Below are 18861 nucleotides of genomic sequence, written 5' to 3' on the forward strand. Positions count from 1 at the left end.
TAAGAATCCATTTCCGCCCTAACGCTTCTGTTTGGGTGCCTTGCTTAGAGTTCAAGGCCTCGAGTTCCCCTCCCTCGACTCTCGCTGTTGCATCTTTATGGTTCCGGTCCCACCTTCCCTTGGGGCCGGAAGTGGCGCAGCGGCGAAGGTTGAGCGAGTCGAAGGACTTAAGAAGGCTGCGGTCTTAGCTGTGAACGCCAGGTACGGGGGAGGATGTGTGGGGCGGGAGAGGCAAGGCCGGGGAGGGGTGGTGGGGCCGAGTCTGGGCTCCCGAGCTCACGCGTGTCTCCTCGGATCTCAGTCCCCAAAAGCGCTAAAAGACCTGGTAACTTCCCAGACCTTGGGAAAGGGTGGAGCAAAGGTTGGAGAGGGAGGCCGGCCCGCGCGGCCTGAGGGTCGGGGCCGGGGGCACGACCGCTGGGTGTCTAGTGGGCAGGCGCGGAAGCTGAGCGGCCCTCCCAGCGGCGTGGTCGGCCTCCCCTTGCCGGCCTGTGCTTTGGCTGCATCGGCCAGCGCGGGTCGGCTTCCAAGAGGCCCGAGCAGAGACCACCTCTTGAGTCCTGGTTTTCCTAATGCGCGATCTCTGCATCCCTGTACTTCTCTGCTTCTGCTCACAGTCCCTTATCGAGCAGGTCTTGGGGCCATCTGAAGACCCTTAATTTTCTTAGTCTGGTTTTTAAGGCCTAATGCTTCAATCAGACTCAAGTCACGGTACCCCTGCTCCCCTCCTCTAATACTTGTAGACTTGTTATCCTGCCTTTGTATAGAATATTCCCTTTGCTTTGACCCTACTCCAACTATGCTCCTTTTCCTCCCTTTCCCGTCTTGTCTATTCAGTAAACTTTTTTTTAAGCGCCTACTGTGTGGCAGGCACTGTGCTAAGCCCTAGGCATACAAAAAGAGGCAAAAGACAGCCCCTGTCCTCAAGAAGCTTACATTGTAGTGGGGGAGACAACATGCAAACAAATCTTTACAAACCAAACTATATACAGGATAAATAGGAAATCATCAAGAGAGGGAAAGCACTAGAATTAAGAGGAGTTAGAAAAAGATTCTTGTAGAAGGTGGGATTTTAGTTAGGACTTAAAGGAAGCCAGTCAAAATCCTAGTCATCTTTCATTGCGCAGAGCTAGTTCTTACTTGAAGTATTCTGGGGCACCCTCCCAGATGATCATTGAACTCTTCTTCCTCTGAACTTCCTCTTCTGAGTCCATCTGTCTTATAGCACTTATTCAAATACTGAAATGGATCTGTGATTTATGTCAGTCAGTTAGCATTTATTAAGGCCTACTCTATGCCTGGTGGCCCTGTGCTAAGTACTGGGAATATAAAGAGAGGCAACGCCCAACCCAACCCCAAAAAGAAATAAAGAAAAACAGTTGCTGGCAAGGAGTTCACATGATTTTGGATAATCCCTACAAAGATGTAGATGTCAGCCCATCTGTTTCTCCTCATCTTTTGTTCATATTCTGAATTTATCACGAGGGGTTCACTCTACTTAATGGAGGCCTTTCTCAGTGTCCCCTGACGTCTGTAGTGTGAGTATAGCTCTCAAGTTATCTACTTGTTACTTCTTGCCATCTGACCAACCCATCTCTTCTTTCCCTCATAATTTCCCCATGTCCTTTTTTGCATATAGCACTTATACATTTTTAAAAATTCTGTGTCTTATCTTTCCTTTGGGGATAGGGCTTTGTTTTATTTATTCACAGTGCTCAACAAAGTGCCTTGCTATAAAACGTTTTTGTTAAAGGAAAGTTCTTTGGACTTTGCCTGGATTAACAAGGCAAAACTGTGGACAAAGAGAATTACAAAGAGCTTATTAAAAGTATGTCAAGGCAGCAAAACATTGACAGGCTAATCACTAGAGATCAGCAAGAGAATCAAGGTGGAGCCTGATTTTATTGATTACGTTAATAAAGACAATTGGATAGGACCATCTCAGTAAAAGGAGTTGGTCCATTGCATTGTAGCACCTCCCTAATTGCCAATATCTGCAGTCTACTTGTTGTTTAACAGATGTCCTGGTAGGTAATAAGTAGCAGATAACACAAAAGCTACAGACTGAGTGAGCCACCCCCAACACATTGACAAACTGGTCTTGGAACAATGGGTCACTAACTTAGCATAACTTTTAACAATTCCCCTGTTTGGTGTTAACTGTACATATGGCAATGACTGAACAACAAAACAAAATATACATATATGCTTCCACACCACATTTGGTTTTATATCACTCCTTAATCCTCAGTTGTATCATCCTAATCTCTGCTGTGTGTGCTAAATTAATAGCTATAAGCCAGGGGATTTAAGCTCACAACAGAAAATAAATGTACTGTGGCCATGAGTGTCACAAATAATGATCCTGTGTTTCCATCAATGTCACAGAGTTGAATTAACTTAGATAACAGAGTCATAATCTCATGTATCCCCCAGTGAGACAAACTTTGTTAAATAGACCCTGTATGTAAATTAAGGCCTATTGCAGATCAGGCCATTTAGAGGGCATAATAATTTTAGAGAGATTTACAAATCAGTAAAGTCACCAAGAAAACTCAGTAAACAGAAATACCATGAAACAGAAGACCAAAGTATATGATAATGATAACATCAATGTTCCTTGTAACGTGGTAACCCACTCCTAGTGTTCAGTTAATCAGCACATTTCATCTTGAGTCCCAGATGTCTCCTCCAGTTGTCTGGTCCCTAAAAATGTCTTCCCTTGGATATTCTGGAATAGGCCTTGGTCTCATAACAGCTCTGGAGTGGTCTTCTTTCAGTGGATATTCTTCCCTGATTCCAAGTCACTTGCAGAGATTCCTAATTACTTCTACGAAATCTGTTAGTAACAAGACTTAATACAACTTAGTATAACTTCTTAAGTTTGCTTTTTTTAATAACTAGGTCATGTGGTGAAAACTAGTTCAAACCTTACGATTCTGGTCTTAATTGACAATAGAACCATAATAAGAACATCAAATTAGGAATGTTTCTGTCATCTTTAGTGAAATTTTACATGTAAAATTCTGAACCCAATTTTTAGAACTTATTTTTATAACATTCTCAAAGCTTGTGTGTCCTGTTAGAATAATTTACATTTGACATATAATTATCTGATCTTGTTGCTTTCTTGGAATTTCATTTCACTCCTGCTGATTTAGGAGGAAGAGATACTTTAAGGATTTAATTCTGTACATGAATACATAGCTACCAGCACTGATGCTTTTTCTCCAGGTTCAACAGGTACACAAATGAATTTGGTTAAAAGCTTCTTAATAGCAAACAACAAAAGACTTGAGATGTGTAAATATACTTGGGATATGTAAATATACTAAATAATGCCAAATTGTATACAGAGAATAGTTTATATGAAACAAATTGTCTGTAGTAAAATATTCAGTCATTTAACCATGTTCAAGTGGAATAGATATTACACAAACATAGACTAGTGCTCATAGAAGCCCTTTAAGCAAAGGGGACATTTTTAAGGTGACTCTTGAGTAGTTTTGCATTTCAGAACATGCTTTATATATGAATCTTAATTGTATATTAAATAACAAACCTAAGTAAAATGAGTTTCCCTACAAGGTAGTTCATAAATTATTCTCCACCAAATTAACTGATTTCATGGAAACTCTATTCCTTAAAAACAAAAATAGAAGAGTTTTCAGACTTTAACCTTGTGAGGTTAAATTTGTGAATTAATAGATTAATATCTTTATTTCATAAGCTTCTTAATCATTGTCTAATTATTCCCATATCATTCTGAAAGAATGAAATACTTCAGGGACTTAATCTTATACATAGGACAAGTCCAAGCACTAATTTAACTCTTGTTTAGGATAGAGGAAGAATAATGAACATGGTGTAATAGCATTAAAGCTGGTCCTCCAGGCCCAAGGGCACAGAATGATAAGTATATGAGGATAAAACATCCTTAACTCTTTTTGATTTCAGCTAAGAGTCAGAGTTAAGTTTTAGGAACAGCTGATCATACAGCAAAATTCCACCTCATTTACAGGGTATTATAGTTAGTCTCAGAATTATTCAAAGGGAAGTAACAACATAGGGAAACTTTAGTCGGGATGATCCTACCTTCAGCTATGCCAAAGTTGTCCCCGTGATCTTTCCCAGACACACATATCTACCTGTAGCAATTTTCAGACTGCACTCCTTCTGGGCAGCACATGGCATCCCCCTTGAATGGTGGACTTTCGGTCTCATGACAGTACAGGCAATCATATCTGAAATCAGAACTTAGATTGATATCAGATTACAATCCTATGAGATATTACTTCAAATAGCAAGTTTCACTAATCACAGCTTAGGGCTAAGGTATTTTTTTTTATTTTTTATTTTCACGTTAGTCATGTTGTAAGGAAGAATTAGAACTAATAGGAGGAACTACTAGAAAGAAGAAACAAAACAAAACAGAGGGAAAAAATAGCAAATAGTATGCTACAATCTGCATTCAAACTCCGTAGTTTTTTCTTTGGGTGTGGATAGCATTTTCCATCACGAGACCTTTGGAGATGTCTTAGGTCCTTGTATTGCTGGGTAGGGCTAAGTTTATTAAAGTTAGTCCTCACACAACGTAGCTGTTACTGTGTACAACATTCTCCTGGTTCTGCTCACTTCATTCAGCATCAGTCCATACAAGTCTTTCCAGGTTTTTCTGAAATCTGCCTGCTCATCATTTCTTATAGCACAGTAGTATTCCATTATATTCATGTACCACAACTTGTTCAGCCATTCCCCAGTTGATGGGCATCCCCTCAGTTTCCAATTCTTTGCCACCACAAAAAGAGCTGCTATAAATATTTTTGTACATGTGGGTCCTTTTCCCATTTTTATAATCTCTTTGGAATATAGCCCTAGAAGTGCTATTGCTGGGTCAAAGGATATGCACATTTTTGTAGCCCTTTGGGTATAGTTCCAAATTGATCTCCAAAATGGTTGGGTCATTTCACAACTCCACCAACAATGCATTACTGTCCCAATTTTCCCACATCTTCTCCAACATTTATCATTTAAGTTATTATTTCTTTCATGGTATTACAATAGCAAAAGTTTACCAAGCTTTAAAAAGAAAAATTCACGTCCTTTCCTTATTTTTCTTCTAGCTTAATTTAAACTCATCCTGGTGTAAAAATCAGTCATTAGAAATCAAACAATTATATTCTGGAATTCCACACAGATAGTTAATGTATAATTTATTGAAAACCCAGGAAAAAAATTGGCCAGTTGCTGTAAGCCTCCAGACTAGCAGATATCCATCTCTTAAAAGTATTGTATGGCAACACCCCTTATGGCAAAAATAAATCTTTTTTAGACTAGCTTTTTTTTTTGAGACCAAATTGGCTCAAGATACATCTTCAGTATATACCATTCCAGGTATAACTTCATAACCTTCTCAAGTGATGGGCAAATACCCTCAGAGGAAACTCTTTAAGCAGGCTTGAAAATTTCACCCTCATTTTTGCAAGGAGTGGAAAAGGGGGTCCCATTTTTTCAGTAAACTAATTCATTGCTTAGGAATTTTACAAAATTAGCAAGCTTTTTCACAGAACTGAGAAGCGCTTATTATACTGTCCAAGCAGATGATCTCAGGAAACCTTGTAACTTTGTGAATAAGAAGATTTTACAAGATCTTTGTACATTTTCCCTCACAGTAATTCTCAGTTTTCCCTTTTAAAATATACGCATCTTGGGGCAGCTAGGTGGCTCAGTGGGTAGAGCACCGGCCCCGAAGTCAGGAGGACCTGAATTCAAATCTGGCCTCAGACCAAACACTTGACACTTACTAGCTGTGTGACCCTGGGCAAGTCACTTACCCCCAATTGCCTAAAAGTAAAAAAAAATAAAAATAAAATATACCCATCTTAAATACTTGATAGGTTTTAACATTATGACAATAACCCCATGTAACTTAATCAGTAATTTCATAATTTTAATAAGTGATAACCAAATAATTTTTGCTGAAACTTCCTTTTAATTATAGGCAAACTGGAAGTTTCTAGTTTCTTAAATTTCAGTATTTTTTTTTAATTTCAGTATTTCAGAATATTGTACAACACATGGCCAGTGGGGCTGAATAGATAAGGTTTTTTTTTAACATTTTTGCCACCTTCTTTTAACAGTTCAGTTCATAATCTAACAACATCCAAATTAAAAAAGGAGCTGCTTTTTCAGCAGCATACTTGATATGATGATTTACAAAATCTCACAATGTAAGAAGATTTAGAAACATTATAGCAACATAGACACATTATGGATTTCAAACATGAAACAAAACCAATTACAGTCTGGTCACCTCAATTCAGTTGAGTGAATTTCCAGATTAACTTACCTGGAAAATCATTCATCATTCACCTTTGGCATTTTATGCTAATCATATCCAAAACTCTGTATAAAGTTATCCATTATGGAAATAATAAGAAGAACAATAGTTAATCATTCATATAGTCACTATAGTACTTGCCATATGCCAGCATTTCACAATCTTGTGATTCTCACAACAACCCCTGGGAGGTAGATGCTATTTTATTTTCTCCTTTACAGATCAGGAAAACAAGGTAAACAGAGGTGAATTCATACAGTTAATCAGTGTCTAAGACTGGAGCTTTTTGACTCAGGTTTTCTTGTTCTATGAAATTTCTAGTGTTTTTCATGCTTTAATGCCAAATAACAAATGTATGTTTTTCATTTGGTTCTATTTACCACAATTATCCTAATAGGCGAACACAGACTACATTCTGGTTTATTTTCAGGACCAACTTCGACCAAAATCTGGATTAATAATCACTTATGTTAACATTTAAATCTCCATTTATCTAAGAGCAATTTATGGTTAGCCCTTCAAAAAGAGAGTTCATTATTATCAATAAACTCATTTTTAGAGACACATGGGGCACTCCTAGTATAACCTTGTGTCTGTTTCCTTTCAAACACCCAAAGAGCCTGATTTCGGGGCACTAGTCCTAAAGTCAGGAGGACCTGAGTTCAAATGCGGCCTCAGACACATAACACTTACTAGCTGTGTGACCTGGGCAAGTCACTTAACCCCATTGCCTAAAACAACAAAAACAAACAAAAAAAACCAAAGAGCCTGATTTAATTCCATTTATGTTCCTGATATAGTCCCTGCCCTTTCTTATCTGTTCTGAAGGTTCTTCAGATAAGGAATGGCCCTATTATTCCCATGCCCCAGCTTTGGAGCCAGTGAATTTCAAACTGTATATCATAAAGAATAACCACATAAGGTTTTCCATCTCCTTCTTAACTGAATGAGATCCAGCGCTTCCTCACTTCTGTTTCCAAATCTCCCAGACCCCTTTACTCAGAGAAAATCAGAGGTAGGACTTGAACCCAGGTCTTCATGATTTAAGATGAGAATATTCCCATTTACCTATGTGGAAACAAGTTCAGAAAGTTTAGAAGGGTCGTTACCTGTTAAAGGTCATACAGCTAATAAAGTGGCCAAGCTGGGACAGAATAAATCTAGTCTTCTTAGCCCATTTATTGCTACAAGATTTCAGAGGGAGGAGTGGTCACCTTTATCTGGGATAGTCAGGATCTCACAGAAGGTGGCTTGAGCTGGGTTGTGAAGGGATGGTAGGAATAGGCAGTCCTTCCAGGTAGTGGGGAACAGAAAGCTAGGGATTTGATGATTATCTTCAGAGAGCATTGAATACACCAGTTGAGCCAGAGTACTGGATTCCTTTGGGGAAAATAGTAATTAGGTGGCCTTCATAATCTAGGCAATAGGAAACAGCACAGTGGATGGAGCACTGGACTTGGTGTCAGAAAGATCTGAAGTGAATACTTCATGGACACGTACTAGTCGTGGGATCCTAAATGTCTCTCAATAATGTAACCACCTTACAAGATTGTTATGAAGAACAAGTGATATATGTAAAGTGCTTTGCAGACCTTGAAGTTCTGTGTATAAAATGTTAGCTATTATCAGTAATAATAAATAGGAGGTAAGGTGGCAAGTGTAGATTTTTGAGAAGCTTGGTTACAAATGATAGAAAGTATCTTGTGTTGGAAAGGAACTTAAAAAATCATCTGGATTCAGTTCAATGAAACATTTATTAAGCCTTTACTATGTGTAGAGCATTCTGCTAGGTACTATGCTTCAAAGACAAAAAAATGAAAGAGTCCAGCATCTGCTAGACCATGTCCAGTGACATGAAAATCACTACCTCATGGGGTTGCCTATTCTATTTTTGGACAGCTCTAATTATTGTATTCTTTTTTATGTTGAACTGAAAACTGCTCCTCTGTAATATCTACCCACTATTCCTAGATCCACCATCTGGACCCTCACATAATGTTTAGTTCTATTTGGACTTGCAAAACACAGACAGATGAATTAATTCAGGCTTCTTGCCCCTAAAAATCTCTGTGATTTTGAGTCTTCTGAGATTGAGATTCTCTTCTGAGATATTTCACAAGCATATAGCATCATCAGAACACTGGACATTTAAATTGTGCCCCTCTGCAACTTCTGTTCCTTGCTCCTAGTTCTACCTTTTGATGAAAGGGCCAAGCAAAATAAATTTAATCCTGTTTCTATGTAACAGCCCTTCCAATACATGGCTTTCTTAAATTTCCTCCAGTCTAAAATTTGCAGTTCCTTCAAACTAATCTTTGTGTGGTATGATTCTCTTACCATCCTGCTTGCCTTTTTTGTGGAGGTGTGAGGTTTGTCTGTGGTATTCTTAAAGCAGGAACTGAGGAGGACAAAAACAAAATGCTCAAGAGCCAAGAATAGGCAGGCCTTTGGAGCCTCTTAAATGTATACCCTTATCCTTAATCTGTCTGTCACAGTATGCAGTTTATAAGGTGATCTCTGTAAAAAAGGCTGAGCGTTATAGTGTAAACTCTACTAAGTTGAACTAAATCTTTGTTCAGGGAGTCACTTTTCACTTAGTGGTTCCCCTGTGTAGCTTTGAATAAACTTAGTATTTCCTTTTCATCTGGTCTCTGAAGTTACCGACCTCCAGTTTATGGACCCAACTAGTGGGTGTTACTCTCCCTGGGCTCTTCAAGACCCTAGCTTGAGAAATCTCCCAACAATTTGGTGTCAGAAGTAAGATAACTGGAACTTCTTTGGGGACCCTTGAGACCAGTAGCACAGGTGAATTATCAGGGATGCCACTAAGGTAAGACTTCTTACCCTTCACCACACTTTCCTGTGCTGTCCCAGTCCTCTTAATTCCTGAAGGTGGTAAGAGTCATTTTTCTTTTTCTCTGAAAGTCATGCCTTCTTGAGACCTTTTGGAAACTTTAACAAAAAGGGTGAATGTAGGGTTTTCTCTATGGACTCATGATCTACTTAGCACAGCTAGTATTAGTCTGTGTGACAAAGAAAGCCTAGATACCTGGGAATATTCTGAGGAAAGACTTTCAAGGAAAATAAATCTTCCTGAGAGTGATGACTGTGGTAGACATACTCCCTCTTTTCTATGGATAGACTCAACCAGCAGTAATCAACAGAGTAAAATCACCAGTGGGATTATAGTGGAACAAATGGCAGTCAATAAATAAATAATTTCTAGCCAGCCTTGATAGTTACCTGTAGGATTATCTCTAAAACATTTCATCTTTCTCTTGTCAAGTGGAATGGGTATAGCATGGATGATCCCAGTTGGCAGTGGCCAAATGCAAGATCATTTGACTCAGATAATTGACTTATTTACAGAGCTTTTTAGAAGATTCTGACCCAAAACATATTGGTGGGTTTTTTTTTTGAGAAATCAGATATGTTTTAAAAGAAGAAGAAAGCATTTGCTAGCTAGGAAGATTCCCTGACAAAAACAGAAAGCAAACTTCTGGAGTTGTAGCAAAAACTGCTAGCGTTCCAGAAACTTCCATTCTAAACTGAGCCAACCACTCTTAACCTTTCCCAGAAATTCTTACTTCCCTATGCCCCCCCTACCCCTTTTGACCAGCTCTTTTATATTCCTCTTTTCCCTTTCTGATTCCCCCTGTAAAAGATGCCTGAAAGGGAATCACTCTTTTCATTGAATTTCTTCTTTAACAAAGTATTTTGTGCTATGTCACTTCCCCTTGTAATGTCCCTAATCCTCCTAGTCAAGAAAGAAGGAAAAGTTGACCAAGATGGGCACCCTATATAACCACTTTGACTAAGATTTCTGTCTTATCAACTTCTTTGTAATTTCTCCCCACTTCGTTGTTCCCAACCCTGTTACCATACTTTACTCTCTTTTGCAACCTGGTTGATGTTGTTCACTTTTCCTTTTCCTCCATTTTGCTCTACCCAAATTCCCAATTCCTTTTTGTCAAGGGACATCAGCTTACCTGGAATTGAATTTCACAGGGTAATCCCCTTCCCTGTTTTCCCGAATATTAAAGGAAGACTTCCCTTGTGGATCTACCTTTGTCTGATGTGTTTATAACTTACTACTTTGAGTCAAAGCCAGGAAAATTTTCTCATAATTCGCTCTTTATTCACTTCATTTGCCCAGCAAGGCAATAAAATGTCAAAATCCAAGTTCCGGTTTGCCCAAGGAACTTATTAGGTCATGAGATTTCCCACCACTCCTGCCACCTTGGGTCAGGCCCACTTAATCACTCTCCTGTCTATTCCCGTGCCAGTAACTAAATGACAAATTGAGAAATTCTTAGGATCCTGTCTGTTGCAGGCAGTGGATCCAATAATTTGTAGTCATGGCAAAGCCTTTCTGTTCCTTGCTCCTGACCCCACGCAGAGACATGAGAGAACATGAAGTGCTTTTTTCTTTCATCCAGTATGTGAACTCTTCACCTCTAGATTTAGGTCTCCTAGACTTTGACACATCCATCACCTTCTTTTGTCACGAAGACTTGGGAGTTGTGGCAGCTGTAATGTGCTAACCTCTAGAACTTGAGATGTGGACCATTGCCTTTTTCTTCTAACACTTTGTTGCTGCAGCTCAGATTTAAGCCCTGCATCAGAGCAGTGGCTGTGGCTATCTTTATGATAGCCAAATAGACCTTTCTGACACCTCCTTTTTGTTCCCAATGCCATTTTTCCTATTCCATGCTTATCATACACAATATCTTTTGATCCAAAAACCATCTGCGAAAAACCCTTCCGTCACTCACTCAGCAACCATGTTATCTTTTTCCCTAAAGGAGAGACTCACTCCATACTCCATGACTGCCTCCAGATTTTTCATTTATCTGTGAAACCATGCAAAAAATTATTCTCCTGCCCAGTGCTGCCTTTTTTCTTTTCTGTAATGGATCATTTAAGTAAGCCCCAGACTGGTGGTATCTACCTGTGTTGTATCCACACTAATCCATTGTTTGTGGAGTTATGAACTAGTCTGAAAAGTATTTTGAAACTGTGCCCGAAAAGCTATTATGTGTATATTCTTTGACCTAGTGATACTGTTACTAGGTCCATATCCTAAAGAGATCAAAGAGGAAAATATGTACAAAAATATTTATAACAGTTCCCCACCAAATGATATATACTAGCGGCATACCTAGTGTCTGTATGGGGCTAAATGAAAAACACTGTACTTCCATTATATCCTGTGTAAGGTCCTGTTAGCTTTTTTGAAGGCCACATCTAGAAGGAAAGAGGTAAGCTCATAGTAGGAGTTTTTAGCAAGGTTCATAGAAAGGAGCCGATGGAAAGGGATTCATTGAAAAGTGAAGAAATGATAACTGATGGAAAAGGATCCCAAAGGGTATGGGAAAGAGGATCAAGACTAGTAATTATTCGGTCCTACATTAGCCTTCTCTTTTTCAGGTTGAATAATTTATCATAGACCTAATCAGGAGAGGGTTCTTGTGTAATTGTTTGATCTTTGTATCTTCTCCCAGGCCCTAGCACAGGAAGTTCTTTAAAATAAATTTTTTTTGCATTACCTACATTCCTTTTCTCCCCACCCCCACCATCCAGAGAGCCATCCCTTATAAATATTTTTTAGAAGAGAGAAAAAAACTTTCAGCAAAACTAACCCAAGACATTTTTTAAAAAGTCTGACATACCCAGTTCCACATCCAAAGTCCTCAGCTTCTATAATAGTACTCTGAAGGGCATTCTCATAAATCTTCTGACGCCAAGTTTGGTCATTATAATTTCACAGCATTCAGTTTTGATTGTTTTGTTGTTCTTTCTGGGTATATTGTTGTAATCTTTGTGCATGTGGTTTTCCTAGTTTTGCTTATTTCACTTTGCATTGCTTCATGTAAGGCTTCTCATGTGTCTCTGTATCGATCATCTTTATCATTTATTATAGCACAGTGATACTGTTACATTAATGTACCAGAACTTGTTTAGTCATTTTTGAATAATAATAATATGCTTTGCTTCAAGTCTTTGTTAAACACAGAGCTCAACTGTAAATAGTTTGGTATGTATTTGGACCTATGTTTTTATTATTAACATCCCTGGAGTATTATGTGCCTGAAAGTGAAATCTCTAGGTCAGAAGGTATAGCCATTTTAGTCACTCCTGATTCCAAGTTGTTTTCTAGAATTGTGGAGTAAGTTCACAGCTCTACCGTAATGCATTAGTATGACTTTCCATAACTCCTCTGACTTTGATGGTTCTCATCTTTTGTTATTTTTGGCAGTTTGCTAGGTGGGAGTGAGGTGAAATCTCAAGGCTCTTTTGATTTGCTTTCTTTTTGTTTTGTTTTTTAAATAGATTTATGTTGATCTTTTGTTTTTATACCATCTAGATTTCCTTTTTTACCCCTTCCACGACACCTCCTCAGAGCATGCCTTTTAACAAAGAATTTCTTAAAAATTAAGAGTTTTTTGTTTTTTGTTTTTTGCTTTTTTTTTTTTGGTGAGGCAATCCAGGTTAAGTGACTTGCCCTTATTAAGGCTCACATAGCTAGTAAGTGTTACATGTCTGAGGCAGGATTTGAGCTCAGGTTCTCCTGACTCCAAGGCTGGAGCTCTATCCACTGCGCCACCTGGATGTCCCAAAAATAAGTTTTCATTAATGTCTTTATATATTGATTTTTTTCCCCCCCAATTTTCCTCGGTATCCCTCCTGCTCCCAGAGAGCCATCCCATATAAGAAACAATATTTTTAAAGACAAAAAGAGAGAAAAATTAGCCTAATCAATACATAGAAAAGTCTGAAAATAGGTGTGCTGTACCACACTTGTGGAATTCATGTCTCTTTAATTTTTTTTTCAAGGCAGTCAGGGTTAAGGGACTTGCCCAGGGTCACGACAGTATCAAGTGTCTGAGGCTGGATTTTAACTCAGGTCTTCCTGATTCCAGGGAGGTGTTCTATCCATTTTGCCACCTAGCAGCCCCACCCATCTCTTTAAAAGGGGAGTGTGGGAGTATCTTCCCATATCTCTTCTTTGGAACCATCTTGATTCTTTATTATTTTGCAGTGTTCACTTTTGATTTTTGTGTGTGTGTGTGTATGTGTGTGTGTGTGTGTGTAGTTCTTTCAACTATATGTTGTATGTAGTGGACTACACAATAGGTGCTGTGTATTTTGCTTTCTTGGCTCTGCCTGCAAGGAATTTAAACAGTAAAAAGAGAAAGAGGGGAAAAATTCAGCAGAACTGATCAGTACATCAAAAAAAATCTGATATTGTATTCAGTATTTCATATCTGTGGACTTCCTCAGCTTTGCAAAGAAGTGAAGGAAAATGTTGAGGCCCGGCTTGTTCTTTGTGGTTTTTCAGCATTCATGTTTTGATTGTTTTGTTGTTCTTTCTGTTTACCTGGATATGTGTATTATTTGCTTGGCTCTCCTTGCTTTGTATCAGTTCATTTAAATCTGTGCTTCTTTATATTTATAATCATTGCTTCTTATAGCACAGTAATTCTCCATTATATTCACACTTTTTCTATCCGTTTCCTAATTAATAGATATCTAGTTTGTTTCTGTTTTTTTGCTCCCGCAAAAAGTGCTGCTATAAACATGTTGACGTATATAAAATTTTTTGGTCAGTGACCTCCTCGGGGTATACACCCAACAGTGGCAGTTTTAACTCCTGTATTTGCATAATTCCAGATTGCTTTCCGGAGAGGTTATACCAGTCATAGTTCCATCAGCCATGTAGTAGTGTGCCTATTTTTCCACTTCTCCAGCATTGACTATTCCCGTCTTTTCTCATCTTTGTCAGTTTGCTGAGTGTGAGTTGGAACCCCAGTGTTATTGATGTATGTTTTTTGCATCATTAGTGATTTAGAGCATTCTTTCCTATCCTGTTAATAATTGGCAATTCTTTTGAGAACTGTTCATGTCCTTTGACCACGTACGTATGAGGGAATAACCTGTCAGACCTTCTTAGTTGTGTGTATATCTTGGATATCAGAACCTTCTTGGAGATATTGGAAACAAAGGTTTTTTCCCCCCATTCAGCACTACCTTTCTTATTATAGTTGCATTAATTTTTGTCCATGCTAAAGCTGTTAGATTCATGTAATCAAAATTGTCGAATCACCTTTGTCCCTCATTTGATTATTCACCTCAGAAAGATAACTCAACCTGCTTGTCATTGCTATTATTAATTAAAAAAAAAACTTTCTCACCAAACTTAATAAATGTTGAAGTGAATGAACAATCTGTTGTTCCTTTTTCAGAATGTATTTCCTTCCTAAAGTTGGTGGCAGGGCTCAGCATGATTGGTACAGGAGGGAACAGAGAACTTAAGCTCTGTTGAGCCTGCTGTTGTTCGCCAGGCCAGTACTGTGCTTGCACTGTTACTCATTCTCAGCCCGGGGTCTTCAGCCCCTAGGTGTCTGAAACATATTCAACCCTTCCCCATCTTACATTTCATTTGAACAGACATTAATTACATTACAGATAGGTGTTTATGATCTGTAAGTTGTTAGAGATATACAAGGGAGGAAGGGAGAGAGAGAAACACAGTTCCTGCCCTTGACAGATATGGTGGTCTCATATTTTCTCAGTCCTGATCCTTTTTGATCTCTGCTGCATTTGACACTGTTGACCTACTCCCTCCCCTCAGTATGTCCAAACTTGAATTCATTAGCTTTTCCTCCAAACCGTATTTCTGTCATTTTTCTTTCTTTCAGTCACTCTTCCACTTGTAACTTTGACATTATCCTCAACTCCTCACTCTTCCTCACCTCATATATCCACTCAGTTGCCAAATCTTGTTCCTTCTACCCCTACAGCATCTGTCCTCTCTGACACCCTCTGTCTCTTCACACAGCTGCCACCTTAGTTCCAGGCCCTTCCTCATCTCTTCTCAACTGGATTATTGCCATGGCCTCCCACTGGTCTCCCTGCCCCGACTCCCTCCCCAGCTCTCCTCCACACAGCTGCCAGTGAATTTTCATAAGCACAGATATGACCCTTCTAAATGACTCTGTTGCTTCTAGGATAACATATGAGCCCTTTTAAAGTCATTCACACCTTGTGTCTAATTTGTCTTTCCACCTGCGTTATACATGCTCCCCTTTCTTCACACTCTGATCCAGTCAGCTTGGTCTTCTCTCTGGTCCTCACACATGATACTCTCGTGCCCTGTCTCTGCCTTTGTTCTAGCCATCCCACAACTGGAGTGCACTCCTTCCTCACCTCTCTTTCACAGAATTGCTCCCTTTCTTCAAGCACACATTCCTTTCCTGATCCTGATGGTGCCTTCCTTTATTAACTATTTTGTATTTTATTTGTTCTATATTTATTTTTCGGGGTAAGGACTAGAATTGTGATTCTAGAGAACTCTCTGTATGGTGAAGGTTGGCAACTTCTCTGCAACTAAGAATCATGAGAGAATTATCTAGAGCACTGAGAGTTTAAGTGACTTTTCTAGGGTCACATGTGTCAGGCAGGACTTGAACCTAGGTCTTTATGGCTTCTAGGCCTGCTTTCTAGTCATTGTGCCTTGCTGTCTGTCATGCAAAGCTCTCAAGAATAGGGATTACATAATTTTTGTCTTTGTATCCTCAGTGGCTAGCACAGTGCCTGGCACGTGGTAGGTGTTTAGTGAATGCCTAAGAAGGGATTGAGGATGACTCAGGTGGTAAACCTGAGTGAATGACTAAAGGAGTGATGGTATCCTCATTGGAAATAGGGAAGTCTGAAGGAGTGATAGGGCTTTTTAGGGGGAAAGGAAGGAGAGATAATAAGATCAGTTTTGGACATATTGAGCTTGTGTGGCATCTCCAACAGATAGTTGATGTGTCCCCCAAGTGTAAGAGAAAGATTAGGGCTGCAGATAAAGTTTTGAAAGCCATCCAGAATTGAGATAACACTTCAAGCCATTGGAACCAGTGAGCTCTCCAAGACAGCACCTTTACAGGAGGGCACAGATTTGAGTTCTAGGTCTTGTAGTTGTGTTCCAGAGGTTCAGACGGGAAACTGGAATGCCTTTTCTTTAAAAAAAAGTGTTACAAAGGGTAGCTAAGTATAATTGAATGATTACAGTTCATATTATGAAGCATTTATTGGTAACATTCTATGTGTACAGCACTTTGGGCCCTCTTAATGTGATGCCACAGCCAGTGTTAATCTTTTATACGTATCTTCTACTGGCTATTTGATCTGTCATGAGTTCAGGGCATGCAGATTTAATTACTAGCCTTAGTCAAACAAAATTAAGAAAGTTAATCTCCTAAAAATAAAAAAAAAGATCAGGTCACATACCCTACACCAAGTGAAACAATTTTTGGATTCTATCTTTTTGGCTTTGTCCATACTCGTTAACGTGAATAATAATCAGTTGTCAACTTGTTCCTAATTTAGTTCTTGTTCATTCTGTTTTTTCTCAGTTATGTTTGCTTCTTTGTATTGGGAATTCCCAAAGGAAGTCTTTGTCTTCACTTCCTTATACCCATCTAAGTCTTTTTATATGGGAAATATATTGTGTACTGCTGGGATAATTCTAACTAGAACGGTGGTGAGCACTTGGGAGTATGTGTATCATATTCAATGGTTTGGATCTGAATCCAGTTTTTTTGCAGGGGGCAAAATGCCATCGGCTAAACAAGTAGCTGACTTTGGCTACAAGGCCTTCTCTGCCTCCATGATGTTGCTCACCGTGTACGGCAGCTTCCTGTGTGGTGCCCAGGCCTATCGCTACTTTCAGCATCGTGGTGTCCTGCGTCAGGCAGCTGAAGAACAAAAGACTCCAAACGTCCTACGGGACTGAAGAGATTGTTTTATCATAGAATACAGAGGCCTGTGGCCTGCTGTAGAACATCAGACATTATTTGCATGGAAGGGTAATTACCAGCCCTTGCTTGGGAGTCTCCCTGGCTTCCAGTCTTGGTCAAAGGAATGTATTGATGTGCTCCCTGCCTTGAGTTCTGAGTGATGATGGATCACAGTGGAGGGGTGACAGTGAAGGACATACAAAGACATTAAATATGGTTTGCCATTTCAAGCTCGTGGTATTTGTTTACTTGAGTTGGGGATTATTCTTTTTGATCAGGGCAGAAATCACATTTCTCAGCTTCCCATTGTCCTGGTCAGACTGTACTCCTAACATCCTTGAATTTGATTACCTATAAAGTAACATGAGCAGTTACCTACCTGAGAAATTTGGGTAGAGTTTATTTTTCACACACTGCTAAAGTGCATTGTGATTGCAAGAATCATCTATCCACCGGGCAGCTAGGTGGTGCAGTGGATAGAGCACTGGCCCTGGGTTCAGGAGGACCTGAGTTCAAATGTGGCCTCAGACACATAACACTTACTAGCTGTGACCCTGAGCAAGTCACTTAACCCCATTGCCTAGCCCAAAAAGAAAAAAAAATCATTTATCCATATGTCTACCCAAAGTATTAATCACTCTATAATATCCTTCCAGATGCTATCCATCCTCGGCTTCAACTCCTTTAGTACCTGGGAACTTGCTAAACAGCCCAATCCATCATCAGACTTCTCTGAGTGTTCCGAAATTCTTATGTAAAAACAAAATACACCACCTTGTAACTTCCGTACAGTTTTGCCTCCTGAAGCTTAATCCTTTCCTTTCATCTGGCAAAGAGTGATTATGCTTCCTTCCTCTCCCAGGTCTCTTTTGCTTAAACTTCAGTTCCTTCGACTGCTCCTTATGGTTTCCAAACTCCTCAGTTTGGTACTCCTTGTTGGTATTGTTAATAGGATCCAGAACTGAATACAGTACTCTGTAGTCTGATTGATACTAAACTCACTGAGTATATTAGCCTTTATGCTTTTTTCAAGTAGCTGTACTCAGAAGCAAACCTGTTAAGATTCCATTAGAAGCCTCAAGGAGAGGTTGATAACCCTACATGTAAAAGATATAGTTCCTTGGGATTCAGTGGGCTTTCAGATTAAAATGCCCTTCCTTAAAGTAGGAACACATAGCTCTTGGGGGTAGACTGCTTGCTTTCGACAGCCCAGGACCCTAAGCCCCAGCAGTCTGGATAGCTTGACTTTGGCTTCTGTTTTGTTAGGGGTACATAGGTGTATGTGGCACCATGAGAGCTGGAACCTCAGAGGGTAAATAGTCCAACTCCGATGTGTTCTTGGAACAAGAATCCCTGCGTAGTTGAGAAAGGGTCAGAAAAACTCCTGTGATGGGGAGCCCAACCCACAGCATGATGAAGTAGAAAAGAGGATGGGTTGGGACTTCTAGGACCCAGGTTTGTACCGCAGCCCAGCCATTGTTTGTTGTTTTCCGTGAGGACCAGTCTTGACTGGTGTGTGGATTGGCTGATAACTTGTGCTACTTGCTCACCCAAATCCAAGTCCGATGGCAAGACGAAAGTCAAGACAACCGGCAGCAGCTTGGGATGCAGTGGATGACCTTGGCGTCTTCAATGTCTAACCAAGCTCCAAGTGCTCTGTGGCACCTGCTAAAGCCTCCTTCTGCCAGGGGAGAGTCTTCATATGCTTGGGTAGACATCCCCTAATTTACTGAC

General features: G+C 39.6%; 1 protein-coding gene across 2 annotated transcripts; it reads left to right on the forward strand.

Annotated features, from left to right (window-relative positions):
* Nucleotides 1-97: 97 nt before the first annotated feature.
* On the forward strand, nucleotides 98-17357 carry COX14 (cytochrome c oxidase assembly factor COX14). 2 transcript variants are annotated; one of them, XM_020966095.2, is made up of 2 exons: nucleotides 98-201; nucleotides 16925-17357. In XM_020966095.2, exons 1-2 carry the CDS (start codon nucleotides 98-100, stop codon nucleotides 17121-17123), a joined length of 303 nt encoding a protein of 100 aa, XP_020821754.1. In that variant the 3' UTR covers nucleotides 17124-17357. The 2 variants fall into 2 exon arrangements, with proteins under 2 accessions (XP_020821754.1, XP_020821755.1); XM_020966096.2 differs by having other exon boundaries at nucleotides 112-201; nucleotides 16936-17357.
* Nucleotides 17358-18861: the final 1504 nt, after the last annotated feature.

This window comes from Phascolarctos cinereus, unplaced genomic scaffold, assembly GCF_003287225.1.
Source record: "Phascolarctos cinereus isolate Bilbo 61053 unplaced genomic scaffold, phaCin_HiC Scaffold_1;HRSCAF=81, whole genome shotgun sequence".
NCBI lineage: Eukaryota > Metazoa > Chordata > Mammalia > Diprotodontia > Phascolarctidae > Phascolarctos > Phascolarctos cinereus.